The sequence below is a fragment of the Clarias gariepinus genome, chromosome 6 (assembly GCF_024256425.1).
Source record: "Clarias gariepinus isolate MV-2021 ecotype Netherlands chromosome 6, CGAR_prim_01v2, whole genome shotgun sequence".
Classification (NCBI taxonomy): Eukaryota; Metazoa; Chordata; class Actinopteri; order Siluriformes; family Clariidae; genus Clarias; species Clarias gariepinus.
The window spans coordinates 26850221-26866983 of record NC_071105.1 but is presented as its reverse complement, the minus strand read 5'-3'; the positions used below and the strand labels follow the sequence as shown (position 1 = coordinate 26866983).

General features: G+C 35.0%; 1 protein-coding gene across 1 annotated transcript in view; it reads left to right on the top strand.

Annotated features, from left to right (window-relative positions):
* The window catches only part of cntn3b (contactin 3b), an 87742-nt gene extending 80946 nt beyond the window's left edge, over positions 1-6796 (top strand). The window contains exons 20-23 of the mRNA XM_053499234.1: positions 684-867; positions 1042-1154; positions 3916-4081; positions 4575-6796. Of these exons, the coding sequence (XP_053355209.1) occupies positions 684-867; positions 1042-1154; positions 3916-4081; positions 4575-4669 (558 nt within the window). The 3' untranslated portion in view covers positions 4670-6796. The remainder of the gene's footprint in view (positions 1-683; positions 868-1041; positions 1155-3915; positions 4082-4574) is intronic.
* The last annotated feature ends 9967 nt before the right edge of the window (positions 6797-16763 follow it).

Here is a 16763-nt window from a genome sequence, read left to right as displayed (position 1 = left end):
AAGGTAAGCTCATTTAGGAAGGAAGTCCTTTGGGCAAATCTTATTATAGTGTAATTATTCATTGCCTTAACTCTTCTGACATGTAAGATCTAAACACTGATAGACTATATGACCTGGGATTAATAATTGATTATTTCATTTCCTTGTAAAAAAAATTATTATTCAGCTGTGCACAGCTAAGTGTTAAATGAAATTTCATATCCTCCAGAAAATCAATGCAACACCCTTTCACCGGGAATCCACATTCCCTGCAGTTATTGATATACTGTAATGAGTTTGTCCAGCAGCATACTGTAGGAAGGATGTCAATGAGAATTCAATTGATTATTGATTCTGACTTAATGACTTAATATAATTAGAATGATGACACGTGAACTTAGTGACCAGTTATTGATCCACTGCAGTAAAACACAATAAGAAGCGAGCTCCTTAACATCCATTTGAACCAGTAACGATTATAGATCTCAATAGAATGGCATTTAGTAAATCAGATGGGATTGCAAGATCAATATCGTTATCGGCAGTGTCTTAATTAGAACGATTTTTTTAAACTTAGCAATGAAGGTTTTTTATTTCAACTGCATTACTGTAGGTTGAATTCCAAATGATTCATATCGCTTGACATTTGATTATATTGAATCTCATTTGTGCTTTTATTCATGGCTTTTCTCTGTTGTGTCCAGGTGGTGTACTGGGAAGATGACACAAAGCCGGAAACTGTAGGTAAAGTGAGAATCAGCAACTCCACTGCGGTCAATGTTAGTGGTCTTCAGGGCAACACACTATACTATCTAGCTGTGTGTGCCTTCAATACTGCGGGAAGCAGCCCTCAGTCTCACCCTGTTAATGCTACCACCAAGAAACCACGTGAGTATCCTACTAGGGTTACTTAGACATTGGTTCCAGAAGCTTACGAGAACTGCTGTCTCTGCAAGCCCGCATTAATAGTGACAGTAAGATTGTAGTGATGAAATAGCAGAGACTAAAGCAATCACATTGCTAATGTGCTTCTATGTTGCAATATTCCATTTATTTCTTCAGCTCCAGGGCAGCCACCGCAAAATGTGGAGTGGACTCTGATAGGCTCACAGCTTACATTGCAGTGGGACCCAGTCATAGCTTTGGATACTGAGTCTGAGGTCACTGGATATGTGGTAGGTGTCAGTACAGGAGATGCATTTTATAATCTATATTTATATAGAATTATCATTATACAATTACAGCTATTTTAACATTTAATAATTATTATAAAATTGTATTAGAAAACCTTAAACAATACATTACATATCCAGACACATTCAGTGACATTTTGCGAGTGAGGAGACCATGAACAGTCCTAAAATATTTTTACTTCGTAGCCAAAATACCTGCAAAAGAATCTAAACCCCATTGTTTTTCAGACTGCAAAATGCAATTTCTGCAGACACAGTTTTTATTTTTTTATTTTATTTTTTTTTACTTAACATAAGGCATATTCACCACTGGCTTTGTGACATCTACATGCCTGGGGCTAATTTATTAAATGACTCTGTTGAAAAGCAAACCATTCACAATCTTGAAAGTCTTGTTTGCGATGTCTGTAGCTAGACGTGGGTGGAATTTTTCCCCTCAAAAGAAGATGACACTTCTTTTTGTGTAAGGAAACTTGAAGATGTGAAAATTAAAGGGTGTCATCTTATCAAATACAAGTTGGTAGCATTACCTGCAAGTTCTTTTTGACAGTATTTGCAAACATGTCACAGACTCAGAATTTCTCAAAAGACAGCCACACTTCAGATGCCATATTTACGGTGTGACACAGTTGCTGTGTGTGTGTGTGTGTGTGTGTGTGTGAGCGTGTGTGTGTGTGTGTGTGTTTGTGCGCACGTGTGTGTATGTGTCCTCACTAAAATAGACTTTTAGCTTTGGGTACTGCAAAAAAACTGCACTTTTAATTTAAATAGATGCTTATGGTAAATTTAGACGTACTGTAGGCATTGTGTTAATTAGCTATAATTAGCAGTGATCTTTGCCAATTCATCCATCAGTCAATAATAAATATGTGCATAACATCAGTCTGGTTAATGCTTGCCATTGTAATGTGTACCATAGTATGTAGGCCCAAAAACAATTATATACAATTCAGCATGAAAATGATATGCCTGTCTTTTGACAATCACATGATAGCATCAACAATAGTTATTTATTAAAAAAAACAAAAAAACATTACTAATGACTAATTTTTCATTCTGTTTTAGTTGGATTTATATACATTTTCTTGTCTGGTACAGAAAGCTGGCAGATAGACTACCTCTGTCTCAACATTCATTCAGTATTCATGTTAATTCTATAAACTATAGTTGATAACTAATGATGCAGCTTAGTGACATTGGAAAACCGTGCATCATTCAGATATTTCTCTCTATGAAGGAACTGCTACTGTATTCTAACCTTCATTACCATTTTTGTCCCCCTTTGGCTTTTCACTTGCAAATTCACATTCATCTGCAAATTAACTACAAATTACTGCGAAGTGGTGCAACAGTAACATGCTTTATCATTATAGAAATTATAACTTTGAATCTTGCTATAGATCAGAGTCCAAGGATGTGTAATTGTGACGTTGCATGAACAGTTTGAAATCCCGAAAATGCCACAGCCACCCATGGACAAGAGTAAAAATTGCTGTGCTCTTTGCGAGGGAGAGAAGGCATACTGTCTGTTGCCTATCAATCAGAGTGACACTAGCCATTCATGGGTGTCTGTGAGCTCATGCGTACAGACGCGGGCAGAATGCGCTTTCCTTTGTGATTGTTATGTCACCCAGGAACGCTGAGTACCAGTTCAAAGTAGCTTGGTGGCTTTAACGGCTTTAACGGAGCCAGGAAGACCTAACTAGATGGAAATTGGCTATTATTAGATTAGGGAGGAAAATGCAGGCAGGGAAAAATGACATATGTTTACTTTGTGGAAATAGCAACGAGTTGACATTTAAGAAGTAGATCAGTATTTAGCATTTAACCTGGGTATAGAACATGAGAGACAACATTGTTCGGCATGACCATAGCCACTGCTTTTGCTCTGAAGAAAGCGCTGGCTTTACTTGAAAGCACCTCTACCTCTAGGTATGCCAGTAGTTTAGTCAAATTCAACTTTAAGGCCATTTAGAGCTGACCTCATAAAGCCAGTGCAATAATCTACTGTTCGTCATGTGCCGGCCAGCTCTTAGGTACAGTATCACTGATAGTTTGACACCTATTCTTAACCATTTTTGTCTTGACATACAGTACATTTTCACAGACTTCCACAGCATTTCATTTCATTTAACATCTTTGGGCTGATTATCAAACTAACAACATGGCTTGTTCAAAAAAAGTCTCTGAAGAAAAAAAAGATTTTTTTTTTATAGTTTGAAGATGACTGGACAGAAAAGTATTCATTAATTAAATCAAATTCAAAACAGACTATTTTTCGAGTTCATGGTCATGGTCCTAAACCTAGGTGATAGCAAGAAACATCAATACTGTATGAAGGCAAACAAAAGCACTTCAAATTGTCTTAATTAAATTATTAATTATTGATGTTTAAACATTAAAATGCATATCCAGCCCACTTCCGGCAAGGAATTTTATATGGCATATCTGTGAGGTAATTGGTAAAATGATAGACTGTGTGTGTGTGTGTGTGTGTGTGTGTGTGTGTGTGTGTGAATGTCAGATGACAATTCCAAACGTTTTAACATTTCTGTCATTATTTACAGTTTCACTGACACTGCCAAATGTTGTTTCTTATACGAATCCTTAATTCATCAGTGTCCAGTCTGCTTTCTTAGTGTCTCTTCAGGCTGCATAATTTAATAATAATAATTCTTTGTTGTTGTTTGCATTCGAGATTTGTGATTTCAGTTCAGTAAGTGCTGTTTGTCACTTCTTACAGGTAATGTACAGGCGCCACCGCAATAATGACATGTACACAGTGACCACCAACAAAACCACAGTGGAGCTGACGCTCTCTCCCAATGATAACTATGTCATTCAGATTAAGAGCCTGAGCGAGGGTGGCCTTGGGGAAGGAAGTGAACCCATTCATATTCACCAACTTAGTAAGTCCTGTTTTCCTTTTTCCCCTTTCTGACTTTATAGGCTTCTAAATGCAATTCAATCATCCAAGAAGCATAGAAATTATAAGCCACTTTCCTCTCTATTCATGGATAATAGACTTTTTCCCTCTTTTTTGTAACACCCTGGAGCTTCCGACCTTTTTAGAAATTCACGTTCCGACCACCATCCATCTTTGTCAGCCCCTTATTGTTCATTGTTGACAGCCTTGCTAGGCAGCATGTGAAACAGCAAAGTGGTTTCTTCTCCCTTTGATCAAATTATTTTTTTTCTTTAGCTCCTGCTTCATTGTCTTTTCATCACTAAGTACTTTGCCAATGAAAGCTTTTAATAATGTAGAGTTAGAGAGCATTCTTTTTCCAGGTGCATCCACTCTCTCTCTCTTTCATTTTAAATTATTTGCCATAGTTCTTTAATTGCTGTGATTTATTGGGTTATATTACCTAAACAATGAATTATTTTATTTATTTGTTTTAGGTATGGGAGCCCAAGGCTCTGGAATTGAAAGACCAGACACCCACACGCTCTCTCGTCTCCTCATAACTGCACTAGTGGCCCTTAATGCCTCTTGAAGGTTTTTTTTTTTTTTTTCTCGTGAGCAGCATCCCAACCTGACACCAATCTCTCTCTCTCTCTCTCTCTCTCTCTCTCTCTTACACACACACAGACACAAAGTTCATGCTCTTAACCCATCCCTTGTTATTACCACCCATCTCTGTCTGGCTTAATAGGATTGCCCCGTATATGTGTGTCACTGACACTGCAGGATATTGGAATGTCAAACAAATAATGAAAGGATTTGTCAAGATGGAAACATGTCAGAATAACACAGAAAAGTGATCACCACTGGTGGAATGATGACTTAGTTGTTATGCATGATCATACAGGAGATGACTGATTTGAGTTTGATGGCACAGATGTACATTCTTCTCTCTCTCTCTCTCTCTCTCTCTCTCTCTCTCTCTCTCCCTGCTTCTTTTATGTTAACCTCCTCCACATTTTGGTTCTTAAAAGCAATCAATGCCTTAAGGCCATTTACATACCAAAGTGAACAACAAAATAGATCAGAGAGAGTTGTTTCAGCCTCTAATCTAGTACACATAGTTTTCAGGCATCAGGGTCATCTGTGGTTATTTTCTGCTATGAATAATTCGATTGTTCTATGTTTAATGTCATTTCTTCCCTTTGTGAGACTTTTTATTACTTTTGAAAATGTAAATGTATTTGGCCATGTTTGGAGATTTTATTCAAGGCAGAAATTACTTTTATTGTTTTTCCTTATTTTATGCACACACACTCACACACAGGCACACGCACACAAACAAGCAAATGTGGTCACGTAGTCTTTATTTAAAATCACTCAGTAGGCTCTTCTTTTTAGCTCTGCTGTATATATAAATTAATCTGTAACAAGAACCGCAGTTGTAACTGAGTGATCTGCTCAATAGAAGGTGTGCAGAAATACTGATGATAGAAGTCACCTTAAACCTTCAATCTGATTTGTGTTCTCTTTTTGTGTTATCGTTTGTGTAAAGAAGCCATGGTTCTTTGCAAATGGAAAGCTAGATTATAAAACAGTCTTATCGTCTTTAATTTTTTTACATTTATTTATTTTTAATCCAAAATCTGCCACATTCCCATTACTCCATTGTGGACTGTTATTAGTTCACTAAGAGGTCTGTCAGTTCCTGAGCAAGAGAAATGGCTCTTCTGGCCCTTTGATGGGATAAAGCATTTTGTTCTTTTTCCTCAAGCTTGTTAAATAATGGATGGCTCATGCATTAGACATTCTGCAGAGTTAAGGCCAGAATATGCGATATACTTGTTAAGTGGCAGTGTAGACTTCATAAGCAATTTCCTCTCCAGCTTTATATATGCTACCAGTCCTGCTATATTCACTGTTATCCAACCTGGGATTCAAAAGTAGGTTAATGAAATTGGTAACCTATTGGTTCAGTTCTGTATAAGAGCATTGAATAAACCTAGTGCCTTGATGAATGCCAACCTATTGGATTTCCTGCAAGAAAGGACACATCTGCAAATTCTTTTTTAGTTCTATATTATGTAATTCAGCTTAAAGCAAGGTATGGAACTACATGAATGGGCTTGAATGGGATTCATGTTAAACATCTTATAGCTATAAAGGCATTTTTAACAGATTTCATGGAGACTAAAAGCCGTATGATGGCAGAGACAATACTAAAAACAAGATTTGCCACATATTGTGTGAAATTGCTCAAAAGATTATTCTGATTCCATAATCATAGTACTCTGCAGGTAATGCAGTCAAATGCATTCAAAAGCCTACAAAGATATTTATATTGTGCCAAAATATAAACCGCAGAAATGAATAGGTTTAATTGGGTTTAATTTAAATTACAGATCTAATCATAGTTCTTGTCGAAAGGAATCTTGTTAGCGAAAGTGTTTGCTAATATTAAGTGGTTCACTGATAATTGCATAAGCATTTACTGTTTAGGTGCATATTGAGCTCAGCATAGTCATGTAGCAGGTACATTGAATATGGACAAATTTATCTGATAGTTTATATTTGTATCATTTTCATATGTTTTACCGTTGTTAAAAGGGGTTCGTTTAATGATTTATACATTTTTTTTTTTATTTTCACATTTTATGTATTATTATTAGTAGTAGTATTTATAGTGTTATTATTATTTCTGTGTGTGTGTGTGTGTGTGTGTGTGTGTCTGTCTGTCTGTCTGTGTGTGTGTTTTGTTTATTTTTGTTTTGCAGTGTAGCTTTGCTACTCATAAATCCATGGTCCCTGGGTTAAACCTGAGCTCCAGCTAGTGTCTTTGTTGAGTTTTTAATATTGTGTTCATGTTTGCCTGGTTACTGTTTTAGGTTTCAAACATCCACAAGTAGTGAATAAGTGTGCAATAATAAGTTGTTAATGAGGACCATGGTATGTTGTTTTGCAGGACACACTTCATGCTCATACAGTATGTCTTAAACCCCTTAAACTCAATTTCTTTTTAGAAATATACATAGAAATAACTGAATATGACAAAATAATATGCTGGTTAATCATAGTTCTGGCAAGACGATATTTAAAGCATTCTTCTAGTGTTAACTCTAGCATAGTGGGCGTTTGCCAATATTAAATTTACTGTATTTATATCGATCTGTTTTTATTACAAAAAAGAAGAATTTAATCATTATCATATGTAGGACAAAGCTTTATCTTAATCATACATCATAACTTTATTATAGCATAGACCACTTTCTGTGTAACATTTATTCACTGAAATATTTCAATAATTGTGTGGTTGAGAAGTGGAATATGGAAGTAGAGACAATCACTGATGTCCTTGATAAAAAATATTATCTTATTGAATATGTGGTAATCAGGACACGTCTAGACAGTAGCTGGTCTTGAAAATGGACCCATCAGTTGTATTCATTTGGCTTGCGAGACATGTTGGTTATTTTGACCTGGCGACCTTTTTAATTACAAAGGTGATAGATCAGCTGACCATCTGTAAGAGCAGTGCCTTGGCCAGACGGTTTTGTGCCTGCTTCACTGCACTCGTGTATGCTCTTTTTTAAAGTCCTGAGTAAGCACAACAAAGTGAACCAAGGTGATGAGGAACCATGGCTTTTATTTTACCCCTAGAGCAGGCATGGCACGGCCCACAGTGTTCCGTAAGAAACAACTCTAATCTGGAGACTCTATCTGCTCCCTTTCATGAAGGGCTAGGCCTCCGTGATTAGGCTACACTTGGCCACTCAATGAGATATTGATTTTTCTGCTCTGCTACCGAGGCTGTCACACTGCAGACTGTTTGATTGACTGATGCCAGCTTTCCTGCCTCCCCATTACACAGAGGTTTTGCAATGTCCTTGCATTCCTCCTACTTTACTAAAGCTTAAATAGGTAAATTCAAAAAACAGTCAGCCCTTAAAAATAAACAGCAGAATATTTTTTTTCTTTTATTTAATTTTGTATTTATTTTTTTAATTCCTTCCTTCCACACCTTTATTTCCAACAAGAAATAATGTTACAGTAATTTTATTAATGACAACAAAAAAAAACTTTTTTATAATACAGTATGTGCTGATGAATTGAAGGCATTTCTTTTTTTTTTTTTCTTGGTGTAATTACTATTTAGAATTTTGTGTAAATGATAATACTTTGAATACAGTATTTGCATCTAGACAGACACATCAATTCACAAAGAAACGTTGTTGTGTTTTTTTTCTTGTTTTTTTTTTCTTTTCTTTTTTCAAATTAATTTTAGGACTGTGTAGTCTGTTCTAAAATAGTGTACATTTATATGGAATTAAAATTTATAATTTTATGGCCCTAAGTGAATTTACAAATTTGTTTGTTATATTTAAAGTTAAAGAAACTTTCTGATCAATATTCTTTAAACACTTGCTATATTTATGAAAAATCATGGCCAGATTTTCTTTCCCCAAAAAATGTACATAGTACCAGTATATTTTTAAATCTGGTCAATAAGGATAATCTAGTTTTTTTTTTTTTTTTTTTTTTTTACAACTGTTGGCCATGAAATTTAATACTGATGTATTGATTCATAATCTCTGTGAGATGTTTTGGCTATATTATTAATATTTTCACATTGAAAAGTAACTGTTTTGCCTTGTATACCTAAACTGTGCATGTGAGAAAATTGTTTGGTGCATATGTATTGAATTTTATAAACCTGTAACTTAATAAAAATGTTAAAAGACAAATGTGCATGAGTCATATCTTAGTATGTCTTGGATTTAAAAAAAATAAAAAAAAGTATAAGACTGTGCACACAAGTGTGCGGCATGTTTTAGATTCTGACTCAGTGAAAATTGCTGCTAGACCACAATCTGACCCTTTCAGTAAGTGTGAATCTATAGTCTGCTCAGCACGTCAAGAGAAGACATACTGTACAGAAATAGCTAATTGCTTCGTAGTCCTAATCTAATGCAGTCCAATAAGGCTTTCAGAAGCCGAACACAAAGGATTCACACATGAAGGAACTGGCAGACTTATTATTCTAAGAGATCTAAGAAGATTATGGTTTGCCATGACTGCGTGTAGAACAAACTATTTATTTTTGCAACAAAGTCAAAGAGTATTAAGCCACTTTTAATACTCCTTGTCAAGAGATATTAGGGTGATAATAGGCATGGTGATAATTTAATTACCAGCACACACTTAGTGGGGCAGGGGGAGGTGGGGGGAGCTAATAACATTTTTTGTTTGTTCGTTTTTGTTGTTCCCTGGTCATTTATTTATTTCACTATGCCTGTGTGTAATGTTTTTTATGGTTACTTGATTATGCAATTCTAAAATAATGTCATTAAAGTCTAATGATTATCATTTATTATACTGGTCATTTAATAGGACAGATGATCATACAACAAGCCTACAAAAAAGTAATTCCATGAAAATTAATAAAGGTAATATCTTGGTAAAGAAAGCTGTTATTGTTTAATGAAAAAGAAGGAAAGAAAAACAAAGAGTTGTTTTCCATGAGACAGAAATATAAGATGTAGATCAAAGTCCAATATACATTCACTAGCCACATTTTTAGGTACCTTGCTAGTAGTGAGTTGAATTCCTTTCACTTTAGAACTGACTAATTTCTTCATAGGATAGATTTAACAAAGTGGTGAAAGCATTCCATATTGGTCTATATTGACCTGATAGCATCTTGCAGTTGTTGGAGATTTGTCAGCTGCACATCCATAATGTGACTCTCGTTTCACCAGAACACAAAGATACTTCACTGGATCAAGATCTGGATTAAAACTGTGGAGGCAGTTTGATTACAGTGAACTCATTGTCATGTTCAAGAAACCAGTTTGAGATAATTTTAGCTTTGTGACATGGCATGTTATCTTGTGGTCACAAAGGAATAAACATGGTCAGTAACAATATTCTGGTAGACTGTGGCATTTAAACGATGCTCAGTTAGTGCAAAAGGCACAAAGTGTCCAAAGGATTCCCCACACCATGACACCACCACCAACACCCTAAAACATTAATACAAGGCAGGATAAATCCAAGGTTTTCAGTAGAAAATTCCTGTAGATTAGCAGTTTCAGACAAGTCTTTCTGGCACCAAAACATGTTTAATTAAAAGTAACTTAAATCACCTTTTTCCCCATTCTGATGCTCTGTTTAAACTTTAGCAGATCATTTTGACTAGGTCTACCTGCCTAAATGAAGTGAAGTGACTAATGAATGTTATCAAATTATGATAATTAATGAAGTGAAGTGACCAATGAGTGACCCATCAAATAAAATTTTCAATTATCTTTAGGAACCAACTTTTTTTTTATACAGCAATAGGAATATAATTTATATATAACAGTATTCAGTACACTGACAGTAGTTGACTGCTGTGTGTTTCTGTATTTGTAACACACATTCAAATACAGTGAAGCGTCGGATTGCGAATAACGCAGTTTGCAAGTGTTTCACAAGATTTTTTTTTTAAATTTGACTTGGAAAACGAACAAGTCTTGGTTTACAAGTACTGAGTATCATGTAGTAAGCATGCGCTTCTTGTTTTGTTGCAGAGCATTACACTGAGCCAAGGGTTCTCTCTCTCTTGCGCTGGAATTGTGGGTAACCGTCTTCCCTGCTGGGTTTTAGTGCGTGTCTCTTACTGGTTAATTTAGTGTCCGTGCACACGTGTACTGTTTATTATAACACTGTGACCACGTGTGTATGCTTAAAACATATTTTATTTTGTGTCTGTATGCGTGTGTGTATAGGTTGTGTGTAAAGCAAAAGCAAGTCTCATTAGAAAGGTTAAAAATCCATTTTTTTTTTCTCTCTGCATTAGCCTCCTCTTTGTGGCGCACACATCATTGGACACCATACCTCTCCCCCCCAACACACACACACATACAAACCCCTCCTACTTTCGCCTTCTCAGACACACACAGACACACACACACTCTTTCTCTCTGCTCTACACAGAAACACTGCTCTGTCGCGATTCTTTTCAAAGGAAAAGTGCATGTTAATTTGTTTTATTTTTACTTTACAGCAGTGGTTCCGTTAGTGTGTCGATCAGTCGAGTGTCATTAGAGATATTTCTTGTTTTGTTTTGTTTTTTATAAAAAACGTGTTTCAGTTGTGTTCCGTAGAGTTGTTTTCTTATGCTTCCTGGTTAAGAACAATTAAAAAAAAAAAAAAAAAAAAAAAATTTTTTACTTACAAGGGACAAAGGATTTAAAAAACTGAAAATACAGGTTTAATAGTAGGCACACATAAGCGAAGAACTTAGCTATCCATTACTCATCTGTGTCTGACAACAACTCTGTATGTGTGCATGTTTGGGATGCACAGGAATAACAGCAAAGGAATAACAAAATTAAAATAGCAGTTAATAAAACCAAATTTGGTAGCCATTTACTGAATAACTACATTTCTTTTCTAAAATAAAATAAAATAAAATAAAGTAAAATAAAGTAAAATAAAATAGGGTACCTTTTTGACCAGACTTTTATGTTTGAAGGTTGTAACATGACCACAACAGCGGAATAAAGTGGCTTTAAAACCTCCAACCGAGAACCAACGTATTCAAAAGGTCACATCACCCTGTTGAGAAGCTAAACCTACAACATCAACAGAATATTTCACTTTTGACCAAAAATCTAATAAAAAAAAATATATATTTTTAAAACATCTGAGCATAAATTAAAAAAAAAGGTGTTTTTTCTCATTTATTGATTTATTGAGTTAGTAATATTTGCTTGTTATTAGTAAATTACTATCTAAAATGATTATTATAGGATTATTGGGACAGTTATACTACTTTCATGTTTAAAATCTTCCCAAATGTTGCTCTTTTTTTCTGTAAGCAGAATTTTTTGTTGTCCCTATGCTTTGTAAATCATTGGTGCATTTTACACATTTCATTTCTGTATCCTTAAAGACTTTATCCTTGTTAGCATTCAGGGTGGGAAGAGACCTGAGCAAGTGTATACAAACAACTTTTTTTACAAGAGGATGGGATTGTATGAAGAGAAAGTACATTTTGTTTTCTGCCATCTTATGGTAACTTGTTTATTACTTGTTTTTCTAGGTCTTTATTTTTTATATTTTCTTATACTGGCCTCGCTTGTTTGTGGTGTAATGCATTTGCCTCTGTTGACCTTGTTCTGACCTCTGTCTTGTTTTTACATTTCTATGCTCTGCTTCTGTTGCTACTCCCAAATGGTGGGTTTGTAAGTAGTGAAGACTACAAAGAACCCCTGTGATTCTTACTGATCCACTACGCTTCTAATCTCCTAATGGCAGTGATATCTGATCAGTGTTAGGGCGTGGGCCTGGGTCATGCATCCTGGTAAGCTGAATAGCGAGTAATTAGAAGTGAATCTGAGTGCTTTCCTAATTAAGTATAAATGCCAAACATGTCAAGAGGAGGCATCAGCTCCATCTGAGTGCTGGTTGGAAATATTATTAGTAAACAACACAAAGGAAGAATTTTTTTTATCGCTGAAACAAAAATTCAGTTGTATTCTGTAGACCTAATGATCAAACTGTAGCTCTGTATGAAAAAAAAAAAAAAAAAAAAAAAAAACATACAAAAACTCATTAAGCTGAATCCAAAATGCAGGATCCAAATTTAACATTGATATTTTGTGAGGGTTACTGTTGAGTGATTTAATGTTGTAGAAATGTTTAACCAGTATAGTTCCCTTCAAATAAAAATCTTCACATATGCTTACATATACATACAATGTAAAGCTTGCCAAGTTTGCATCCTATGACACAATAATGGTTTCTATAAAGTTACTGCATGAATCTAATTTTATCTAATTAAGCCTGAACTTAACTAGCTATCTTAATACAGTATAATGTAACAACCACATTGAGCACCACTGCTGTTTGGTCCAACACAGTATTTTATTTATGTTCCTAAAGAATAACCTAAAATTGTATTTAAAAAGGTATTTATAATTACTTCTAATCTATCTTCCAATTTTCCTCCTTTAAATTAGCCTTTTCTTGCTTTTATAATAAAAATCCCACTCTTCTGATTCATCTATTCTTGTGATAAGTGTTCCTGAGGAAAAAGATGCTAAGATCATTTTCTGGCTTGGGGGGTTAGCCGCCCAGCAGCTGCCATTTCATATTTTTTGTGTTTAAAGTAGATAGTCTTTTTAAAGCAGATAGTCATCTTGCCTGAAACAAATGGAAAAATACTTAAGCTCAAGTGTGAATCCTAAAGCTGTAAAAGTTATAATAATGCGCTAAATTGTAAGAGTTCATTTAGTCCCACTTTGACTTCCAACTTTGACAACCATCATATGTATGAATGGCACACCAGTCGAACCTGGTCAAAATGTTTCCCTAACTTGTGTGGGGATTGGATGGTCCTCTGTGGCGACCCCTTGATGGTAACAGCAGAAGGAAAGTTCCTAATAACTCCTCAAACATGAGTGGGTTTAAAGTGGCTATGTTTTGCATTGTGACTGGCTTGGAAAAAGCACTATGGTTAAAGGGACAATCCAGGGTGGTTTATTCAAAACCACAGGCACTGAAATAAGTGAAACAGAAAGAAAAGCAAGCATGTTAGAACGTAGGATCTGAGTTGTATTTCGACTGGAAAATTAACAGACAAATTTAGAGACCCATAAGACATATTAACTTGCTTTAAAAAGAGCATAATTAGAAAGCATTAAACTCGCTTTAGTAACTTTGTTAACATCCCTATTGCAGCCCTAATTTAGTGTTAATTTAACAGTAGTTAGCTAGCTAAACTATGTAATATTAGCTTTTGGAGGACTACTGGGAGATGTGAAGCTTCCATACCAGATTGGAGTTTTATAACTGAAATAAAATGGTAGTACTACTCAAACTTGCACTTGAGCCTATTTAATAATGTATATTTAAGGGTTTCTAGGTGCCAACCAAGTGCCCATCTAGTTCAAGTTCAGTGCCTGTGCAAAGTTCGTGGGCATAATCTATGCCCTACATCTAAGCTACCCAACTAGAATTCAATACACATTTGAGTTGTTCAAAAACTCTTATGCAAAAACTGAAAATAAAAATATATCAACAGTTCTGTTACAGTAAGTACACACTAGATACCATTGGCCATTTCTGAAAGGATCTTAGGACTGTGACCAGGGAATGCTGAAGAGAAAGCTTTTTGTGATGGATTTATCAGAAGTTAATACTTTGTCTTTCTTCTATCTTTATTCTAATATGTACTTGATACTTTTATGTAGTGTGAAGCATTACAATGGGGTAGCCCAGAACACAAATATAGGGACAGCAGTGTGAGAAGTAAACTGCACAAAAAGCAAAAAGTGTAAGAAAGGGATAAGGTAACTCACTCAATGAGGAGGGTGGTGAAGTGGGGGAGTAGGTGGGGAGTAAGTGAGCTTGGGCCTTGGTAATAATAAGGGGCAGTCGACAATGGTCGATGGACCTAACTGACTGGGGCTTGAGCTTCAGCAAGGGCCCCTTTTCTGCAGTTTGCCCTGTCCCGGGGAATCACCATAACGCTAGAGAGAGAGAAAGAGCAAATGCAAGAGTTACACACCCAGAACGTACTACTCAATGCACTTAAGTTGGCAGTCCGTTTATAGGGCACTGATGACACTAGGATGGTGGATAAAAATCAGCCAGCCTCGGAGCTAAGGTACTCCACCTCTCACGTGTGTGCAGCGGAGCTGGCCGAGGTGCTGAATGCATGTTGTGGTCTCCTCTCCTAGGTTGAGCGAGGAGCTGGCAGATGGTAAGAGGTGCTGGCTGTAGGCCTGCTGTCACAGTAGGGATGTGTGTTACATTTGAAAATAAGAACTGTGTTGGTTTATTTTAATAAACATTTAATATCAGGTGCATATAAAGACATGGTAATTTCTGCAATGATGTACTGTATATAAGATGATAACCACAATAGTAAAACCACAATAGTCAATTTCTATGAACATAATATGTTTACATTTTACTTTGAAAAAATCTCATTATAATAAGTTAGTTTGCTTTTAAAGGAGAATCAAATTGGTTTAATATGATATAGCTCTGTTTGTTTTTTTAAATAATTACATTGGTTCAGTGTAACGTAGCTTGATTTTAAGTTTACACAAATTCATATTATTTTAATGTGATTGTGATAGATTTATTATAATCTATAATAATTTATTTGCATTACATCCAACAAACAGGATGTGAAGTTACTGTATTAATTGGATTTTTTTTCTTGTTAAATGCACGCTATATAAAATACATTGATTCATTTAGAGTTTGTATACAATAACTGCTTATACCCACCTGAGGTGAAAAAGTTTATGTTTAAAGTTTAGATATTTTTTATATGATATATGTATGAAAATTTTTGCAAGTAGTTACAGTAAATTAGGAAAATTATGTTTTGTTGAATTAGCATAATCACTATTTAGATACACATCATTAAATTTATGGTTGGCAAGGGTAACCTTGAAAAGTATCTCATATAAGAAAATAAACAGTGATTCTTGTTTGTCAGACAGACATAAACTACTTCTCTTGGCATAAACTACTTCTCTATTTTATACAGGGTGGCCACAAAGACCTCATTCATAGTCATTTTCCTTATTTCAAATGTGATGATGATGATGATTAATAATAATAATAATAATAATAATAATAATAATAATAATATTAAGAGAAGAAGAAGATGATGAAGAAGCATTTATTGTGTGCATGCTTGCAACAAACCTTTAATAATGAAGCATTCATTATAGTTTACATTAGACCCAAACATTAACTCAAGCATAGAAGTCAGCAAGAAGTCATCATCAAAATCATTGGAAAATAAAAAATGGAAAAATGGTGTGCAAATGGAAAATAAAATTTATTCCAAAATAATAATTTAAAGAATTATCAACTCATTAACAGGTACTTAATGTCATCATTCTCATGGGGTCTGGACTAAAAGAACTAGAAGAAATCTTTTATTTTCTAAATGAATAAAGCACTCGGGAGTGATGTCAGACCCAATGTAAAACCAACCCAGGAGACCTTTTGTTTAACAATGTCTACAGTTTTATTTTTACAATGTCAAACACATTTTGTGCATGAGAATGTATAATATACCAAGTCAAAAATACAGTTTTATCAGTTTGCCACTGACAGAAGAAACAAGATTTGTGGTTATCAGCCACCCAGCAAGGAGACACGGCTAATCCTGGTCACAGATGAGGCCCTGTTCCTGATTGCTTGTGTAGTCACTATTTTATATCAGCTAGCATAATCATAATACAATAATTCAACACAATAAATATTCAATATACATGATGTATTATGTTTTTTTCATTTAGAGTTCATGCAGTTAAATTCAGCCATCAATAGTGCAAGCTACCTGCCAAGACCCACATTTAAAGCCAGTCACTAAAGCACTTTTAGCAAGAAAACACATCTCTGTGTTGTGTTCACAGCTAATGCTCCCAACACTAGGCTAAAGCCCTAATTCCTCCCTAACCTCTGGTCAAGGGCATTATTTTGTGTGGAACAAGGGAATGTACAGCTTAGTGCACTACAGTCGTATAAATAAAATATCTGCTTGTAGCAGGTCTTAGTATTAGTAACAACATGCTGTACATCTTTACACCATGCCATTATTTATTTAAAAAAAAAAAAAAAAAAAACACCTTTGTATACTAAGTATACTAAGTATCCTTATGATTTAATAG